This window comes from Aspergillus ibericus (genome assembly GCF_003184845.1).
Source record: "Aspergillus ibericus CBS 121593 unplaced genomic scaffold BO80scaffold_2, whole genome shotgun sequence".
NCBI lineage: Eukaryota > Fungi > Ascomycota > Eurotiomycetes > Eurotiales > Aspergillaceae > Aspergillus > Aspergillus ibericus.
In genome coordinates this window covers 281,193-297,574 of record NW_020292100.1, presented here as the reverse complement: position 1 = coordinate 297,574, position 16,382 = coordinate 281,193, and the positions used below count along the sequence as shown (strand labels likewise).

General features: G+C 52.1%; 9 protein-coding genes across 9 annotated transcripts; 4 read left to right on the top strand and 5 right to left on the bottom strand.

Moving 5' to 3' along the window:
* Positions 1-639: 639 nt before the first annotated feature.
* Positions 640-2,419, bottom strand: BO80DRAFT_76242 (uncharacterized protein). Its single transcript, XM_025724770.1, has one exon. It carries the CDS (start codon positions 2,142-2,144, stop codon positions 747-749), a length of 1,398 nt encoding a protein of 465 aa, XP_025579970.1. The 5' UTR covers positions 2,145-2,419; the 3' UTR covers positions 640-746.
* Positions 2,246-3,058, bottom strand: BO80DRAFT_76258 (uncharacterized protein). The gene is made up of 2 exons (XM_025724772.1): positions 2,633-3,058; positions 2,246-2,436 (listed from the first exon to the last, which is right to left on the bottom strand). The coding sequence occupies exons 1-2, from the start codon at positions 2,891-2,893 to the stop codon at positions 2,347-2,349; spliced, it is 351 nt and encodes a 116-aa protein (XP_025579969.1). The 5' UTR covers positions 2,894-3,058; the 3' UTR covers positions 2,246-2,346.
* Positions 2,763-4,206, top strand: BO80DRAFT_420844 (SCF ubiquitin ligase complex subunit HRT1). The gene is made up of 5 exons (XM_025718465.1): positions 2,763-2,967; positions 3,071-3,335; positions 3,403-3,481; positions 3,542-3,612; positions 3,677-4,206. The coding sequence occupies exons 2-5, from the start codon at positions 3,225-3,227 to the stop codon at positions 3,773-3,775; spliced, it is 360 nt and encodes a 119-aa protein (XP_025579968.1). The 5' UTR covers positions 2,763-2,967; positions 3,071-3,224; the 3' UTR covers positions 3,776-4,206.
* On the bottom strand, positions 3,762-4,514 carry BO80DRAFT_76256 (signal peptidase complex subunit 1). The gene is made up of 3 exons (XM_025724771.1): positions 4,454-4,514; positions 4,283-4,342; positions 3,762-4,213 (listed from the first exon to the last, which is right to left on the bottom strand). Exons 1-3 carry the CDS (start codon positions 4,499-4,501, stop codon positions 4,013-4,015), a joined length of 309 nt encoding a protein of 102 aa, XP_025579967.1. The 5' UTR covers positions 4,502-4,514; the 3' UTR covers positions 3,762-4,012.
* Positions 4,515-4,834: 320 nt separating this feature from the next.
* BO80DRAFT_498607 (homoserine kinase) lies at positions 4,835-6,532 on the bottom strand. Its single transcript, XM_025724138.1, has 3 exons — positions 5,958-6,532; positions 5,553-5,851; positions 4,835-5,485 (listed from the first exon to the last, which is right to left on the bottom strand). The coding sequence occupies exons 1-3, from the start codon at positions 6,379-6,381 to the stop codon at positions 5,144-5,146; spliced, it is 1,065 nt and encodes a 354-aa protein (XP_025579966.1). The 5' UTR covers positions 6,382-6,532; the 3' UTR covers positions 4,835-5,143.
* A 1,291-nt stretch (positions 6,533-7,823) lies between these two features.
* BO80DRAFT_76209 (uncharacterized protein) lies at positions 7,824-8,866 on the top strand. Its single transcript, XM_025724769.1, has 2 exons — positions 7,824-7,984; positions 8,342-8,866. Exons 1-2 carry the CDS (start codon positions 7,946-7,948, stop codon positions 8,771-8,773), a joined length of 471 nt encoding a protein of 156 aa, XP_025579965.1. The 5' UTR covers positions 7,824-7,945; the 3' UTR covers positions 8,774-8,866.
* Positions 8,867-8,959: 93 nt separating this feature from the next.
* Positions 8,960-11,011, top strand: BO80DRAFT_344990 (magnesium transporter CorA family protein; the record flags this gene model as incomplete). The annotated part of the gene is made up of 2 exons (XM_025715303.1): positions 8,960-10,368; positions 10,432-11,011. The coding sequence occupies 2 exons, from the start codon at positions 8,960-8,962 to the stop codon at positions 11,009-11,011; spliced, it is 1,989 nt and encodes a 662-aa protein (XP_025579964.1).
* Positions 11,012-11,474: 463 nt separating this feature from the next.
* Positions 11,475-13,772, top strand: BO80DRAFT_76169 (MID1 family protein). The gene is made up of 2 exons (XM_025724768.1): positions 11,475-12,728; positions 12,782-13,772. The coding sequence occupies exons 1-2, from the start codon at positions 11,579-11,581 to the stop codon at positions 13,453-13,455; spliced, it is 1,824 nt and encodes a 607-aa protein (XP_025579963.1). The 5' UTR covers positions 11,475-11,578; the 3' UTR covers positions 13,456-13,772.
* BO80DRAFT_420839 (splicing factor ESS-2 family protein) lies at positions 13,746-15,635 on the bottom strand. The gene has a single exon (XM_025718464.1). The coding sequence runs from the start codon at positions 15,511-15,513 to the stop codon at positions 14,089-14,091; it is 1,425 nt and encodes a 474-aa protein (XP_025579962.1). The 5' UTR covers positions 15,514-15,635; the 3' UTR covers positions 13,746-14,088.
* Between the last annotated feature and the right edge of the window lie 747 nt (positions 15,636-16,382).

The following is a 16,382-nucleotide window of genomic DNA, read 5'->3' as shown; positions in this document are numbered from 1 at the left end:
TCGGAAGGAGTGAAACGGCTTCGAAATGAACGTACGGAGATACATATCGCATAGGAATGGAAACGGCCAAGCCCTTCAAGACACACGTCGAGAACAATCAGTCCCGGATGGGCCTTAACGTAATCAGGGCCAAACCAAAAAAGTGTAGAGCTGCCATAGTTCCACGCCCTTGTTGGAACCTGGGACTGAAAGAATGATGAAAAGAAGCAGTGATGGAAGAACAAACGAAAGGCGGAAAATGGACAAGCGTCAAGCGGGACAACACAGAAAGCAAAGGCATCAACAATTGGTACCACGGATATCCGTAGTCATCAGGGAACTTCGCCAAACCAATAGCCCCGAAAGAGGACGCGAAAGGCAACCGGACTCCGGGTTCAATGCAAATAGAGGTACGAAGACAACTAGAAAGGGAATAAACTAACTCCCCCTCGATCACCAGAATAGCCGCCACCAACACGGAACCACGGAGAACACCAGAACAAAACCTTTGTAAAGGACAAAGATAACAGTTCGTCACCGGAAAACATAACATAGGGCACCGAGGGCAAAATGATTAGGAGGTGATGTGGGAACTGTAATAAGCCAATAAAGATGAGGACCATGTTTCGCATGGTCCGCAGGGTCCAATAAGGGCGCGCCCAAGCATTGCTCGTCCAAACCGTACCCTTGTAATACATTAATATCATGAAACGAACGTGGAGAATAAGGAAAGAGGAACAGAATACTGTAGCGCAAAAGAGGTTACCTTAGGCGAAGGAACTTTGCATGCCGCTCGATGGCATCGCGGGGTTAACATCGAGTTTCAAGATCCTTCGAAGATCATCTTCCATCTTTTTCGTGTCATAGGCAGGCGAATTGTTGCTCATTGACACACTTCGTGAAACCGGAGATTGATGGTGCTGAGGATAATACATAGGATACTGCGCATATTTAGGTGGAGACTTGGGTTGCTCATAAGCAGTTGGAGGATAGAACGCTTCCCCGTAAACGCCCGGTAGGTTTTCAACTTTCGATGTAAGAACTTCTTTCCTCAGTGGAGAATTCGGAGAATAGAACTGCTGGTGCGCATGCGAGTGTGTATACGACGATGGGTAGTGTCGGCCGTTCCCAACAAATGTCTGTTTCTGATCGTATGACATGCCATGTGAGAGAGGGGCTGGCGGGCCTGAGGTCGTCCTCACTGGGGTTGCAAAGTGAGGCACATTAGGATTCGGAGTCGGTCGCCCCATTGCTCTATCGCTTTGGTCCAAAGCCACCATAGATGCGGAAGAGGGCCTTTGGGGACGAGGGTTGAGCAGCAGAGTTTTCAAAGCTTCGGTTTTTTCTCTTTTCTGCTGCTCGTCGAGCTCACACACAGGAGGGGAAGGTGAACTGGCCGATCGCAGCGCATTCATTCGGTCCTTATAAGAAGTCGCGAAAGAAGGCCCAATTTGAGAGTTCTGGAATTCCGGGCTCTCCATCTCCAGCCGGAAGAGCCCACCAGCAGCACCATTGGGTTTACGGTGATGAAGGGTCTTGGAATCAGTCTGCGGAGACCGGATACGAGAGCTTGCTTCGGGGCTTTGATGCTGCTGTGAATTTCTGGCCTCGACTGCAGCTTTGAAGAGAAAATCCAAAGGAGTTGATTGGCGCTCCTCGTCCTGGATTTGGGGGCGTGACTTGGGTTTCGAGGGCGTGTTTTCGAGGTCCGGCTCGGCATCGAGATTGTCACCATCAGATTCCAGAGCCGGCGCCAGATCCGAGTCTGGTAGAGATTTGGAAAAAAAGCTGGGCATAGGTAATGCCGACGGCGCTGGGGACGCATGGAAGGTTGGGCCTGCGTAATGAGGACTATCCTTGACTTGAGGGGTGGCGATGACGTTATTAGGTTGAGAGGAGGTATGGCGGTGCGCTTTAGGTGCCGGAGATGCTTTCGGCGCCTCGCGCGGCTTTTTGCCAGACCGGCTCTGTTTCTTCTTGGATGCGTTGACATTGATGGAGGAATCGGTAGCGGTTCCTCCCGGACTCAGGTTCCTCGGCGGCGACGATGGAGGGGTTGCCAATATAGCGACTTTCTGAGTAGAGGGGGTCATGTTCCTCTTTGGGTTGCGCCGATTGTTACGGGGACCCTTTGGGGTTGGAGGTGTGGGAGATTGTGTCGACATTGTGGAGAGGTAGGCTTAATAAATAGGCAGCCTTTTGAAGAGAAACCGAAAGTGACTGGCGACGAGGCCAAAAACAAAAACAATAAGAATAAGAGCGGGTTGAAAGATAGCTACAGGTCCGCCGTAGTACAACGCACTGCCCAGCAGCCGTACTCGATGATTCAACGCCGGATAGATTATCAGGGAGACAAGATGACAGTCGCTATGTGGTGGGCGCTTGAGTGTGGCCCGACGAGTTGGGTCTTTGATCGGAAGACGTCAGTTGGGTGGGTGGATTCGGAGGGAAATTCGTCTATTATTAGAGTCAAAGGAAGCGCAGAGAAAGCAGTAAGCCAGGACTCCTAGGCATGCTCAGGTCTAGATAGGCGAATAAAGGCAGCAAAGAAAGAAAAGCGAAGGGGCATTGTAGGGTGCGATTGCGGTTCGTCGGGGAGGAGGGGGGGTTGTGGTGTGTGGTGAAAGTGACTGTGAGAGCGGATTGACTGGACCTTGGGAAGGGCGGGCGAAACCCAAGAAGAAGGCTGGGGCACCCAAGCGGGGATCAGCGGCGATGACTCAGCCGCCTGGGATCGATCGCCTTGTCGCCTTGTTTGTTCACTCGCTGTGGTTACGCCACTGCAGCCTTGCTGGACTTCTCCGAGTCGGGCAGGCGGTTGCAAATCGAACAAAGATTGAGTCTCTCTCTCCCTCTGTCCGTCAACAAGGTACCCAGTTGAACAAGGGCAGTATTCTGGGTTCTTTATGAGCATCTCACCTTCATTAGAGGTTCTTTACATAGCTTCTACTCCAAACGTCAGTGAAAGTTAGGTCCGGTCCCCATAGGGTAAGCAGGTCCCTCCCGGTTCATCGCCAGGATTTCCCGGTGGCCGTCCACCGCACCGCCCGGGTATCTATCAGCTAACTATTCCGTACCTAATAATACCTAGGCCAGGTACCACCTCTCCGGCCAACCTACGTAATCAATCTAACTGCTTGCCCCTCCTCCGAACCCTTCCCAGTACCGTGATCATCCCGCGTTGTGACCCATTTTCTTCGCCAGATAAGGGCCATCTAGGGAAAAAGGCGCGATAAGTCAGCAGAATGGCGGACGTGGAAATGAAGGAAGCTAGCTCCGGAGCCTCCAAGGTGAAGGGCTCATCGAAAGCTTCCGAAGGCGCCAGTGACGGCAAGAAGAAGTTTGAGGTCAAGAAGGTATACCAACAACGGGCATATGCTATCATGTCGAGCTCCACCGAAACTAACCGGATGGCTGTTCTAGTGGAATGCGGTCGCTCTGTGGGCGTGGGATATTGTCGTCGACAACTGTGCAATCTGCCGCAACCATATCATGGATCTGTGTATGCCTCGTCTCCCGCCTACGTTCATGCAATACATGGCCTAATGTATAAATCCAATAGGTATCGAATGCCAAGCCAACCAAGGCTCGTCTACAACTGAAGAGTGCACAGTTGCTTGGGGTATCTGCAACGTGAGTTTACTTCTCTGGTCATTCACTCTGCATCCCACACTAAAGCGCGTCCCTTTGCCTCTAGCACGCGTTCCACTTCCACTGCATTTCGCGGTGGCTGAAGACCCGTCAAGTTTGCCCCCTCGACAACAGAGACTGGGAGTTCCAGAAATACGGCCGGTAAAAAACATGTCCAAGATTGCAGGGTTCGATTATGGGCGGGTCACCTCCATGTCTTACAGTATCCCGGCAGGGTAGAACCCGAAGGGAGGGCTCTTTATGGCGTTTGTGGTTCGTTTCGCAGTTCTCAGCATCGGCTTTTTAAAAATCCATACAGGTTTGGGTTGTGTATGTGCAAGCGGACAAGTTGTGATCGATTCCAGGATATCAAATTAACACCTTCAAAGCCCAAAGCTCTGCCTCACGCAACTCTAACTCCATCTATCACGACTCCTGTACCTCCCACGCCCGCCGTCAAAGGAACCAGCCATTTTTCGGGATTCTTATTGTACATAGGCCAAGGTGGGATGACAGCCAACCCAGTAACCAATGCGCCCGCCAGTCCAACCCAGAGGGTTAGGTGGATGTCTTGGAAGATGTATCCAACAATGAACGCCAGAGCCTATAGAAGCGATGATCGTAAGCAAGTGGACCAGAAGATACCGCCACGGTAGAAGCCCAATACACTTACACCCGAGATGATCAGAAGGACGGTAGAAAGGAGCTCTGCAATGCGCTGACCCTGGAAGTCCTATTCAAAGAAACGGTGATCAAGTTACTATCGGATAGCTGTAAACGGCATAGGTGGCTGTAATGGTAATCAAACAGCAACAAGGCTGCTTAGACGAGAAGTGATACTTACGATTTGTCCTTCCAGGGCTTCTTGGATCGGCGCCAAAAGACTGTCCATCGTGAAGAAATTTTGTTTGTGCAGAGGTGTTGTTTCGACTAGGATCTGGACGGTCGCTGCTCGAAGGGGCGTTCCGGCGATGAGGTTAGCTTGAGGTGGTCGCAAATGTCCACCGCCTCGGCTTATCGGGATGATTACTGGTATTGTTACCCTGCGTATTGGGGCCTGTATCGACATGACGTATCTTGCTACCATCATGAACAAACACATGAAATATCGACTTTAGTATCTGGGAAAAGTTTCACTTCTTTTCTAGCATTTGGATCAAAGTCATTGAATACGTCGCCTGATGCCCATATCGCATCTTGATACTTCACCAACGGCGTTCCCTCTACCAGATGTCTGCCCCACTTCAGTCTATTGGTGTGTAGACAAGGCGGTGCTTCAACACCTTAGAGTTCGCTGAGACATGATCTGTTGATTTGGATTTCCGAATTGACATTCTAGAGGCCGATGAGAGAAAAAGACGGGGATATGTAAACATGAGAGGTAACTAGAGTCACTTTTGTTCTATCCACCGGGTCTCCCAAGCTCTTGTCTATGGACCCATGTTCATCGAGAATAGCGGTCATCTCCATCCCCGCCTCCCCATTCCAGTACTCCTTGAGGTAGCTTCAGCTTATTGCAACCGGAATTGAACCTCTAGTATTGCACAGTGGTGCCCTCTTGAGCGGGCTCGAGCAGCTTCCACTGGCAGGCGATGTTGTTGGAAGCAAAACGAGAGATGATGCGCTCTGCAATTTCCTCAAATCGATCTGTTGCCAGGGCCAGGATGGTCGGCCCCGCACCTGACAGGCAGATTCCGAGGAGACCTGGCTGCGTACGTGGGTTCATTGATTGAAGGATTTCCGTCAAGCCGGGGATAAGAGTCTGTCTGTATGGTTGGTGGACCTTATCTTGCATGGCCAGATAGATGGTATCTGGATCCGGCGGAGAGCTGCCCAAAGCGGCAGGGAGCAAGGCAGCGCGTTGGAGGTTGAAGACCTAATATTGATAGCAACATTAGCTGAGGCACCTTTTCGGAGTATAGTGACAGCGCGGGCAAGCTTACAACGTCCGCTCTCGAATACGACGCGGGCAAGACATTTCGGGCATTGGCCGTCGGTACCACAAAGTCGGGGATGATGGCAATCGCCTTGATTTCTTTGGCCCACTGGAATTTTCTGTAATGGCCGATTCCAAGAGGGGGCTCAGGGGGCCTCTTTCCGGTGTCAATGCCACCAGCTGGAGCGGGAAGGACTTCACTGAGAGGGATCTCCTTGCGCGCTACATCTTCAGGCGCGAGCTCGTTAAGATAGGTGCCAACAAAGCCTCCGAAGAGAGTGGCAGCGACATTGTCGGGGTGTCGTTCTGTAAAATCGGTGAGCGATGGCTAGCGAACGAGATGGTGCCAGACATGATCGAATGCATAGCGCATGCTTGGCTCCACTATCAGAAAGATGGATGAGAGACTTACCGATCATCAAACAGTAATCCAAAAGCCTTTCCTTGCTGAGACCAAGCTTACCTACCTCATTTCCGAGCACTACACCAGCCACAACAGCAGTGCCCGACGAACCGAGACCCCGACTCAGAGGGATCGGGTTTACGATGTGCACACGGGTCTCAGCAGGGAATGCCCTCTGGTTATGGCATCTAAGTACGTATAGTGCTACGCGGGTGATCAGGTTCACCTCCGGGTCCAAGCTGATCTTCTCGGAACTGTTGCTCTGGTCGTCATAAGTAATGAGGCAGTTGAGTGGTTGCTGCGACGGTTTTGAGGGATCAACTGTGACATGGAGCTCCATGTACAGTGACAATGCCAGACCGATCACATCGAAGCCAGGTCCGATATTGGCGGAAGAACAGGGCGTCCTGATGACAAAGGAAGTCGCAGCCATTGTGGGGGAACAAGGACGCAGGATTCGAGAAAGGAAAGGTAAACTGATGCGCGATCGAGCCCTGATATCTTCTTAAGTATGTATGGGAAGAAACCTTGCCAGTCGCAGGTGTAGTGGTTGCTTGAGTCACTACGATTGGGTTAGATTATGATGCCTTGCGCCGACAAGGTTGTGACTCTTTCTTTTCTTGGCGCTCTGGAAAAGGACCAGAAAAAAATAAATTTTTTAAAAAAAGGGCCGACGTCGGGGAGGGGAAGCAAAGCGGGAAAGTGAGGGGCCACAGGGCTTGCCAGATCCAGGTGCCACAAAGCCAAGTTCGAAGATTATTTCTCAAATTCTCCTATCGAGGTTCTCATTACTTGATAGTTACCCGGGAGGTTAATACGGAGTATTTCTCTGTCATCTCTCGGCCTCTCTGACAGTTTGACTACTCAGGTCACAACGTGCCAACCGACTTCTCGAGTCTCGACCTAGCTTGATAGATAACTCGAGGCAGAGATCGACCTTTTTAGCCGCAAACACTGGTCCCCCGCCCGATACGACGGTGTGATCCGACAAGTACATTATTCCAAACAGGACAGAGGAATAACTTGTATGGAGTATCTTGTGGTGTTTGACTGAGAAAGCACACGTACCCAGACAGTTCAAGCAAATAATAAACTAGGAAGGGGGCATGGAAATGGTTGAAACCAACATGATAGCTCCCATGTCCTGTGGGGTCAAAGGATGATGTGGTTCCGAGCAAGACAGAACCGCCTCTGCGATTTGCCTGGTACACCATACTGTGTACCTAGTAGTAGTTCTAGTAGTTAAGTCATGGACTCCCTCTTATCCTTGTTGCCCGGTTTTGATGGTGAACCTTGATATGGGATAAGCCCGTCCGGATCAGGATGCTCCTTATGATCATCCGTGCCTTAATTGGGTATCATAAAGAGCTCCATGTGGCGGGGTAATATTACATGGTAATTACGCAATAGGAGCCCAGGGACTCTCCCATGCACCCCTATAACCAATTTCATTTGGTGATGTGAGCGCTTAGACTGCTGCCTAGATCTTTGTTAGAACGATGGGATGGTTCACCGTAGAGTGAAAAAGGGCTGGGAACCTTGGGGATTGTATGGAGTACCCAGGCAAGAATGAGACATTGGAGGTGGTGGGTAGATCACATGGATATGGCCTGTCCACGGCAACCATTGGATCTGGAACGTGCAGATGGCCGGATATAAATAATTCATTCACGGAGGTGACAGGTGCCCGGCTTCCTTGGGGCTTGCAGCCCGTACAAAAGCAAGCCCACACCACCCTCCGGCTACTTACAGTAGGGACAGTGAACATGCCTGCCAGATCTCGCACATCCCAATGGGCACCCAGCAGTGGAAGTTGCAATAAGATACCTACTGTACCCACGGACTCGGAAGCCCTCGATGTTGGACTTCCGCAGCTGAAAAGACTAAAAGCCACCGGTGTGATTGGCCGGTGACTGGACTAAACCCGCCTCGGGGCTTTTGCCGACGCGGCGTCCCTACTAAAAATTTCAGACTCCTCAGCCCGTTTCGCACCCTTGATGCGGAAATTTCTGCCCGCCCCTCGTATTTTATATAAGGTAAGTCTTCTCATCCACTCGCCGGCCTGGCTTCTCGGCTCTCTCTTGTCCGCTGAGACAACTCTCTCACATCACCTCCCTAGGTGACTTCTGAACAGACTCTCCTGCTCTATCACATCGTGTGTTCTGTCTCTCTCTTTTCCGAGGTTTCTCGGCCCCCCTTTTGTCCGTCGGTGGCCTTCCCGTCCTCGTGGTTTGACGCATCGTCTTGGACCACGGGGTCTTTTTTCCGAGTGTAGTGCACACTACATCATACACCCCAATTCTACTGGCGACTTTTTTCCCTTCCAGTCGCCTCCCACCCTCTTCCTTTGAGAGTGCCGACAATTCTCACCAGTCACGGTTAAACACATTCAGCACGCTTTTCGCATATCACCTCGTTTGGATCGGTCCCGAGATCTGTTCTCGACCTGCTCACTGTGGCCCTATTGGTTTCTTCTCGGTTTGCTGTCCAGCAGCCCGTGTCAATTTCGCCGAAACCAATTCGGACGTCAACGTCGCTGGTCGAATCTTGCGGTGAACCGTGAGAACTCTGTGCAGGAGTTCTCTCCGTCAACGCGCTTTCCCTCACACTTTCGGAGCGACGGCGCTCCTGTCCCTTCACTCAGTCAAGTTGGCGGGGCTTCGCTACAACCAGTCCTCTCTCCTCCACCCTCTTCTGGGCCCCAAGTTCAGGGTCTTCTGCGGGGGCGACACCAGACCCCCCTAATAGAACTACTCCCAGCAGTCTCGAAGCTGGCACACGGACGCGCATCGGTAATGCCAGGCCCTTGCGAGGGGTCTGGCTAATGGATGGAGGAGCAAGCGCCCTGGGACCTTTCTCATCCTGAGTACGACTTCCGACGTCGCGCTCTTCAACGCAGCTAAAATATTGAAAAAAAGAATAAGTCAACAACACTGGTTCCTTGCCAGCAATCCCATCTGATCAGTCTGTCATACATACCGGCGTGAAAGAAAAGAATCAATTAAGCCACCATGTCCGAGTCACCGAAGTCCGAGAAGTACATGTGCTTGACCAGGTACAGCACCCCTGTCCCTGAACTTGACGATCATCGATTCCAATTGGATCCGCCACGCTTCGAAGCCACCCCTGATGTGCCGCTGAGTCGGCAAAATACCGTCCCGCAGGGGCTCAACCCAGAGACGCCCCAACGCCAAGAGTTGCTTAACATTGAAGACGCACTTCGGGAAGCCGGTTCGCTTTCGCGTGACTTCGAAACAGCGGTAGTCGATGATGAACGATCAGACAAGGATTTCAATGCTATCGGACATCGCTTTTCTCTTGACCCCACCGGAAACATTCGCCATGGTCGTGCATATAGCCGCACGCATCAGGATCTCGCAAACTTGTCGCGCGAGTCATCTGTGTCTGCCAGGTCAACGTCTCCGCCCAACTCAGTTGAGGCATTCGCAGACCCGCGCCGTCGGGAGCGTGCGAATACCCTGGAAAGTCACGCAGCCCCAGACCTAGAGGCTATTCTCCAGCGCACGGTATCTGGAGGTACACATCCTCGTCGCCCAACATTTAGCAATGCGAGCGTGATCAGACCGCAGCCTGGGGACATAACGTTGGAGCCAACTGACGATGGCTGCCTGCCGACGTTCGAGCAACCCGGCAGGATTCCAGTGATTGACTATGAGGAGTTGGAGGAGTTTGTTGCCCTCAATCAAAAGGCAAAGCCCACAGCAGACCGACGCAGACATAGCCTTAGCTCGCAGAGTACTAAGCCTCGAGTCTTTTACGACCTTCGCCCGGGTGCTCAAAAATCCGACAAGGATGAGGAGAAACGTTCGTCAAGTATTGAACGTTCTTCGGATGATATCTTGGATTCGACCTCGGAGAAGAACGAGAAGGCTTTTACCGATGTTGTGAACGAAAAGGAACTGCTGGCGAATCTGAAGAACGAGAATGAGCCTACCCGTTTCGGCTTCTTCTCGTCCGAGTCACAAAGCACCGTGCATGCTGCAGAGCTGGGCGACCTGGTCTTACCAGGAGACACCTTCCGGGATCTTTTCCAGCTGGGTCCGGATGGGGGTGTCTGGTGGCTCGATGTCCTGAACCCTACTGAAGATGAGGTGGGCGCTCTGTCCAGAGCTTTCTCTATCCACCCTTTGACAACGGAGGATATCTTAACCCAAGAAGCGCGCGAGAAAGTGGAGCTGTTCAAGCAGTATTACTTTGTGTGTTTCCGGACCTTCTACCAGATGGACAAGACCAGCGAGGAATTCATGGAGCCCGTGAATTTCTATATGGTTGTATTCCGGGACGGGGTTCTATCGTTCTCTTTCACCGAGAACCCTCATGCTGCTAATGTACGGAGGAGAATTGGAAAGCTTCGTGATTATGTATCGCTGAGCAGTGATTGGATCTGTTATGCCATGATGTAAGTCTGATGGGAGTCCAGCGCCATTGTTGGGGACGAGAGTTTCTAACGTCTTTCATACAGTGACGACATTGTGGATAGTTTTGGCCCTGTCATTCGGGAGATTGAGGTTGAGTCCGAAGCCATCGAGGATCTTGTGTTCATCGCGCGTATGGATGATTTCGAGTCCTTTTTGCCGCGCATCGGTGGACTGCGCAAGAAAGTCATGAGCTTGATGCGCCTCCTGGGAGGCAAAGCGGACGTCATCCGGGGCTTTTCGAAGCGCTGCAACGAGCAGTACTCGGTGACGCCGCGCGGCGACATTGGCCTCTACCTGGGCGACATCCAGGATCACGTTGTGACTATGATGTCCAACTTGGCCCATTTCGAGAAGATGCTCAGTCGCTCGCACACCAACTATCTTGCGCAACTGAACGTGACAAATCTGATGCTGGGCAACCATGTCAACAAGGTGCTGAGCAAGGTGACGCTCATTGCCACCATGCTGGTCCCCATGAACCTGATCTGCGGTCTGTTTGGGATGAACGTTAATGTGCCCGGGCAGAATACTGAAGGGCTTGGCTGGTTTTTTGGGATTCTCGGGGTCATCGCGGCCATTGTCATCCTCAGTGGGGTGGTGGCCCGTTGCTACAAGCTTGTATAGAGTTGGGACGTGGGGGAGAGGGGTGTAGATGATCCATACTATATATATACGCCTTGAATAATAATCATCTGATTGGAGTCTTGCACGAAATGAAAGAATGTATCATGCCTATCCAGAGTACCCTGGATCGTTGTAGCGTTCCTAACGGCTGACGTGGATGATGATGATGATGGTGGTGGGTGGAGCGTGGCTGGACCGTGGCGGCGCCAAGGGCGAAGTTGCTTCGGCGCGACTCCAGGCACCCGACCAAAAAAAACACCACTGCGAGCCCAGACCTTCTGCTCCAGCCAGAATGAACCCCGACCCATCTCCCCTGGTTTCAGCAGCGAACCGACTGCAATTGCCAGCCCCGGGCTGATCGGATTTGTGTCCCACAGGGCGAATGCGGTTGATGTTCATGGGGTAGCCCTGATCCCTCTCCGTCTCCTTGGACATACTTCCCCCCTCACGATTCGGCTGGCCTCCGCCGTGAGAGGAAGTTAGTTGATACGTGCCAGCAGCAGATCGCTGCTTGATATCAATCGATGACCTTTACTCCGAAGTCGACCCCTCCATCAACCAGCCTGAATGTTTGTTTCACTCGTACCACCACACCTACAGTGCCGCCTGCGTGCGGCTGTCCGCGCGGTACTTTACTGCGCGATCGGCTTGGCCATTTGCGTTGGCTCGGTTGCTGCTGCTGATGACGATTCGGACTCGACGTCCCTGGCCTCGAAAAACCATGGCCGCTTTATTTTCGGTGATGCTAGTCCGCAATTCTCCTTCCCACTTGCGGCCTATAACGGTCTGGAGTTCGAAGATGCTGTAGACGAGGAAGGGAAGTCGCGCGGACTCGACTTGGTTCGTCGGGCTCCGGCTGGCGTATCGTCCTTAGGCAATAATCAGTATCAACAGAGTACGATCAAGATGGGCGCGACCGAGTGGTGGTATTTCCCGGTGAATAGTGATGGGACCAACAGCACCTCTGAGAATGAGAGTCGTGACCTTTCGAAACGTTCGACAACCGTCTACCTATCCCTAACGGCCTGCTCGAAGCCCAGCCTCAACAGAACAGATTCCACCACCACAGCTGCCGTACCACAGCTGACTGTCTATGCATCCGAGTCGGTACAGAAACCGGGGCCCGACAAACCCGCTTCGAACCAGACAGCACAATCGGCGGAGGAAGGCTACATGGGCATGGTCCTGTCGGTGGATAGGGATGTCTACATCGGAGTGACAGCCCCCAATAGCACTGAATACTCCGGGTCTTTCACCTACCAGCTTGCAGCCTCGACCGATGCTTATTTCCACAGCGTTGACGACACGGATCAGTTTCTATTCCTAGTCGATTCAGACACTAATGCAGCGCTTCTGACGACGAAAAACCTCACCACTACCGATCTCACACCGCAGAATTACAGCCACTGGATGGATAGGACGCCTCCATACACAATGTTCGCGAATAACCTCAATAGCACCTCCATATCGGGTCTGGAACGGTCATATTGCGCCCTCGATCAGCTTGCGCAAATCGGGAAAAGCAACGTTGAGACAAGCATGACTACTCGGGGCTCAGTGGTCAGACCGACGGAGCAGTTCTATATCACCGGCCTCAACCGGACCTCTACTTACTACGGGATCATGGCGCGGAATGGCAATTCCACCAGCGCGGGGAATGGGATCATAGGAGGTGGCGGCAAAGTCTGGCCGCGCATGAACTTCACAACCAAAACAGGTAAGGAAATCTGGCTTGAACCCCATGCTGTCGCAAACCTAATGCAAAAATAGATGACAATTGCGCCGTCGTCTATGACCTGCCATTTTGCTCCGAAGTCGCCTACGCTGTGCCATCCAATCCATCCGTGAACATGACAGAACTCCGAAAAATTTACGACGACAATGCAGCTTCTTTGTATCAGAACTTCAATTACTCCATGCAACAGGTCCAATGTAATACCTCAAGCGAGAACATGTTCTCGCTCGCCGTGACCTGCGATTCCTGCGCCGACGCATACAAGCAGTGGCTTTGTGCCGTGACCATTCCCCGATGCGCGGATTTCTCCAGCGACGCCACCTTCCTCCAGATTCGAAACGCGGGCCAAGCTTTCCTCAACGGCACCTCTATCACCAATTCATCCCTCTTGGACAAACCTGCAACTAACCGATCCCGCAACCCTCTAATAGACAAGGATATCCGCCCAGGGCCATATAAGGAGGTACTCCCCTGCCTAGATGTCTGCCACAGCTTGGTCAGGAACTGTCCATCTATTCTCGGCTTCAGCTGTCCAATAGGCCAATGGGCCAACGTCTCATACGGCGTACGAGACCCCAACGGTGACATCACATGCAGTTACCTCGGGGCCGCATACTACCTGAATGCCGTTTCCAGTGTGCACGAAAGCGTCTGGATCTCCCTTTACATGGTGATAGGGATCTGGACGTTATTCTGGGTCCTCGGCTAGGCCAATCCGATCCAGGTTATGTTTACTTTTGGCTGTCTGCAATGACAGATAGATCGCCTGCTCTATAGTGTTTAGTTGTGACGCCCGACCAGGGAGGCCTGGATGGCACGAAAAGTTCACACTCCTATACGGCAAGGCCAATAGATACCCGCTTGCTCTGAACTTGTTACCCTGACGATACGGTATATAACCTCGTGCCTATTTGTGTTATGTCATTTATAGGTGCAATATCTCTGGACGCCAGGGGTCTGTCAGATTCTTTTACATATAGACTCAGGCCAGAATGGCATGCGCTCGTGATTTGTGATATTGTTTAGTTGACAGCAACTCTTTCTCTTCACATTAAGCGTGGTGAACGATAATAGGCAGCTTAAACTTGCCTCATACCCATGGATGGCCAGAAGCTAGCAAATCAGCCCACTGTCATGAAATGGGTGATGTGCAGAGCTGTATAAACAATAAGTGTATAGAAAACATGAATTGAAAACACAGTGACGCCAGATCCATCCAACATTCCCTCATGATCGCATAGATTCCACCCGCAACGCCATTTCCCATGCCTGGTATTGAAGATGTGATGTTAACGCTAAATTGGAGCGCACGAGAAAAGATGGTACAGAATTGAAACCGCGTTTATTTGCCCCTTTTCGGAGTAGGTGTCCATATGTTTCTCAGTGATGACTTTGCGGTCGACCCCAGACGAGGAGTGTTTCCCATCTGATGAAGCAGCTTCTGCGCCGCGGGCGTTAACGCCTTGTTTGTTCTCCCTCCCGGCGTAGCCGCACCTGGTGTGCGTAACCCAAAGTCCAGCCGTGGACTACTGGCAAACCGTGGCGTCACGGGGGTTTTGGCGTCACGGGCAGACTTCTCTGCACGCCTTGACCGCGCCACACGATCTACCATGCGATGATGGATGTCTTCTCGCCTTCGGTTCTCCTTGATCTCAAAAGGATTCGGGGTCGCATCACTGCCACCAAGCAGGCGGAGATCATCCATGGTAATTGCATGGTCGTCGTCTTTTGATGAGGTAATGGGGTACTCCAGCTCATCTTCATCCACGAAGGCGTATCCATTGACTCGGGGGGTCTCGCCCCCCGTGTACCCTGGCTCGGACTCGGTAGGACGTGGACGTCCGGCAATGGCATCTTTGATGGCCGATATCGAAGGCGAGGGTGGAGGTGCACTTGCATCAGATGCCGCTTGATGAAGGCTCTCATCCGGCAGCCGTGTGTTCTGAAAGACTACCCGCTTGGGCCCTGCCCGCGACGTTGCTTCCGCTTTTTGTTGGATAGTTTCATACGAATCCTCGATGGACGAAGGAGCGAACATGAGCGAGTTCTCCGGGCGGGTCTTCCAGGTGTCGGGGTTTGCGGGCCGGGCGTCCAAGTCTGTCTTGATGGCTACCTGTTTATGTTGGTCTGGATTACCACCCTGGGCCTCGATTCGCTTGACCTCTCGCCGCCGATGCGCAATCTGTCTCGCGGTTGGGATCTTATTTCCGCTCCAGAGCCACTTATACCTCTCGCGATGCTTTTCGTTCTGTTTATCGAGCACTTTATTGAAAGACTCGTTATCTTCACTAGTGTATTTGGCCTGAAACTCCAGTAGTCCAAGGCGGGACACATCTGGGGCCAAGACATGGTTGTCGCTCGGGGTTGTTGACGAGGCTGCAGACATGACTGACATAGGCGTGTCCCCTCCCCAGCCCATCGGTGTATCTCCTGGCCGCCCAGAACCGGTATGTTGCGGTGTCATACTGGCTGAGCCAGGACGTGATCGGGCTCGTCCGGGCGTCCTCATGAGGTCGGTCAATTTCTTCTTCGAATTTGCAATCCATTCTTTGTCTCTGGAATCCAGCGCATCCAAGTACTCCTGCTTCACCTGAGCCTCCAAAAGACCCGGGAAGTAATCCCGTGCAATGATCTCAGATAGGGCGTTGGTATAAACATCCTCGTCAAGCACGGTGGCCGGCCGTTTGAGGCGCTTCGGCGGCGGTGGCGGGGGCATGAGGCTGGTATCGCTTTGACGCTTGGTCAAAGCCTGCGACGGGGCGGACATGGCTAGTAAACGTCACGAAGACAAGGAACAACGCTATAATCAAGAGAACGAAAGATGGTGGATGAAGAGGATCGGCGAGGGAGACATACTCGCCGCAAGGAAAGAACGATCCCCGACGTCAGGGAAAGGAAAGCGCGCCCTCCCACCCCCCGTCACGGGAGATTCTGCCAGCAGAATCAGGACCGCCCGGCTCAGCGGTGACGGATTACATCGGGAGTACTTTGATTGCACTGCACCTTCTGCCGGGATTACTGCTGGCACACCAGACTCTGGTCAATGAACAGCGCTGCTCATGCTATAGTGACGGGTATTTTCAACATTGTAATCATCACTTTTCCTCTTTACTGTTTGCCCATGTGTAACCCTTGTATCAAACAACCCTCCAAGACAGACCCGGTTATCCCTTCCTGCGCTATCTATATACTGAGACAGACCCAAATCAACAATGGATGCTGAACAAAACCGAGCCACTGCAACAACAGCAGCCCAAGCCGAGACCGAGACCAACAAAATGAAAATCCGAACGAATGTTGTCCGACTGAAACCCCATTCACTGCCCTTTCCAAATCCCCCATGCCAGAAAAACACCCATATTTTTTCTTCCAGAGGAAAAAATGAAAAGTCGCTGAGAAATGCACCAGAAAATGCGTGTGGAGAAACCTGAGGAAAGAACAGATGACAAAGAAAACATAAGCGCATAGCCCACAAGACTCGACCGAAGGACTGCTCAAGGAGATGACATTCATTGCAGTAAAAATCGAAACGCAAAAACAAACAAGGCCACCGCGATAGGAAAGAATCATCAAGTCGTTGAAAGAGTTCTATAAGTGAACGGATGAGGAATGGAAGGAAGCAGGATGCGGAGAACA

Coding starts and splice junctions, on each gene's coding strand:
- BO80DRAFT_420839 (XM_025718464.1), bottom strand. CDS start 15,513: ATGTCCGCCCCGTCGCAGGCTTTGACCAAGCGTCAAAGCGATACCAGC.
- BO80DRAFT_76209 (XM_025724769.1), top strand. CDS start 7,946: ATGCGGAAATTTCTGCCCGCCCCTCGTATTTTATATAAG. Junction 7,985..8,341: donor CCCCTCGTATTTTATATAAG/GTAAGTCTTCTC, acceptor AAACACATTCAG/CACGCTTTTCGCATATCACC.
- BO80DRAFT_76258 (XM_025724772.1), bottom strand. CDS start 2,893: ATGCTCATAAAGAACCCAGAATACTGCCCTTGTTCAACTGGGTACCTT. Junction 2,437..2,632: donor TTTCGCCCGCCCTTCCCAAG/GTCCAGTCAATC, acceptor CTCTAATAATAG/ACGAATTTCCCTCCGAATCC.
- BO80DRAFT_498607 (XM_025724138.1), bottom strand. CDS start 6,381: ATGGCTGCGACTTCCTTTGTCATCAGGACGCCCTGTTCTTCCGCCAAT. Junction 5,852..5,957: donor GGATTACTGTTTGATGATCG/GTAAGTCTCTCA, acceptor CCGATTTTACAG/AACGACACCCCGACAATGTC. Junction 5,486..5,552: donor CGTATTCGAGAGCGGACGTT/GTAAGCTTGCCC, acceptor TATCAATATTAG/GTCTTCAACCTCCAACGCGC.
- BO80DRAFT_76169 (XM_025724768.1), top strand. CDS start 11,579: ATGTTTGTTTCACTCGTACCACCACACCTACAGTGCCGCCTGCGTGCG. Junction 12,729..12,781: donor GAACTTCACAACCAAAACAG/GTAAGGAAATCT, acceptor ATGCAAAAATAG/ATGACAATTGCGCCGTCGTC.
- BO80DRAFT_76256 (XM_025724771.1), bottom strand. CDS start 4,501: ATGGACAGTCTTTTGGCGCCGATCCAAGAAGCCCTGGAAGGACAAATC. Junction 4,343..4,453: donor AAGCCCTGGAAGGACAAATC/GTAAGTATCACT, acceptor TTCTTTGAATAG/GACTTCCAGGGTCAGCGCAT. Junction 4,214..4,282: donor TCCTTCTGATCATCTCGGGT/GTAAGTGTATTG, acceptor TCGCTTCTATAG/GCTCTGGCGTTCATTGTTGG.
- BO80DRAFT_76242 (XM_025724770.1), bottom strand. CDS start 2,144: ATGTCGACACAATCTCCCACACCTCCAACCCCAAAGGGTCCCCGTAAC.
- BO80DRAFT_420844 (XM_025718465.1), top strand. CDS start 3,225: ATGGCGGACGTGGAAATGAAGGAAGCTAGCTCCGGAGCCTCCAAGGTG. Junction 3,336..3,402: donor AGAAGTTTGAGGTCAAGAAG/GTATACCAACAA, acceptor TGGCTGTTCTAG/TGGAATGCGGTCGCTCTGTG. Junction 3,482..3,541: donor CAACCATATCATGGATCTGT/GTATGCCTCGTC, acceptor TAAATCCAATAG/GTATCGAATGCCAAGCCAAC.